A 734-nucleotide genomic window follows, 5' to 3' on the forward strand; every position below is an offset into this window, starting at 1 on the left:
CAGTTGTAATGTCATTATAGATGGTTTGAAGGCAGCTGAGGTGCACCAAACATAGGGAGAGTGTCAAAGTAATGCAACTCAAATGGGAGGATAGGCCACAGGAAGTGGCTCATGGAGTGGGCTGCTACCCTAATAAAACTCCCTAGTGATAGACTGAAAATTTTATATTTAATTATATTATTCTATGTCAGAGAAATGAAGTTTCAATTGTATACCACAAGTATTTGATGATACGTTATTTGGAGCTCCTCTGACTAACACTTGGTAAACATAAGGAATGCACAAATGAAGTCTGTTATCTCAATAGGGGAGTTAATCTAATATCAGTACATGTATGAGGGTGTTTCTTAGCATTTTTTTTAGTAATTTGAAAATCATAGTCACCATAATATTTTTTGGAAGCCACATCTTAACAACCCCATCATTCTCATTACCCCCTCCCTCTTATAATTATGATAATCATGTTTATGTCATTTGCAGTTTATCATTGTTATAATTACCCTTTAACTCCTCTATTTGTCACTATTCTATTGCTTCAGCAAAATGTACTGATTTGTAACAATACATCTGAAAAATATTTTCTCATTTTCCTTCAGATTATTTGGAAAGCCAGCATTATTAGAACTGTCAAAAGATGGTGTCTTAATATACAATCAGCGACCAATCTTTTGCCATGTGATGATAGGTGTTGTTCTGGTATTTACTGGGTTCAGAAAAAAAGCAGAAGTCGTAAG

At 34.5% G+C, this 734-nt stretch overlaps 1 protein-coding gene across 6 annotated transcripts in view; it reads left to right on the top strand.

The window, feature by feature from the left end:
* LOC119592617 (protein ECT2-like) overlaps positions 1-734 on the top strand; it is a 21585-nt gene that overhangs the window by 5186 nt on the left and 15665 nt on the right. For all 6 annotated transcript variants that reach the window (XM_037941501.1, XM_037941500.1, XM_037941505.1 and 3 more), the window contains exon 4: positions 597-729. In XM_037941501.1, the coding sequence (XP_037797429.1) occupies positions 597-729 (133 nt within the window). The remainder of the gene's footprint in view (positions 1-596; positions 730-734) is intronic.

The sequence above is a fragment of the Penaeus monodon genome, chromosome 30 (genome assembly GCF_015228065.2).
Source record: "Penaeus monodon isolate SGIC_2016 chromosome 30, NSTDA_Pmon_1, whole genome shotgun sequence".
Lineage (NCBI taxonomy): Eukaryota > Metazoa > Arthropoda > Malacostraca > Decapoda > Penaeidae > Penaeus > Penaeus monodon.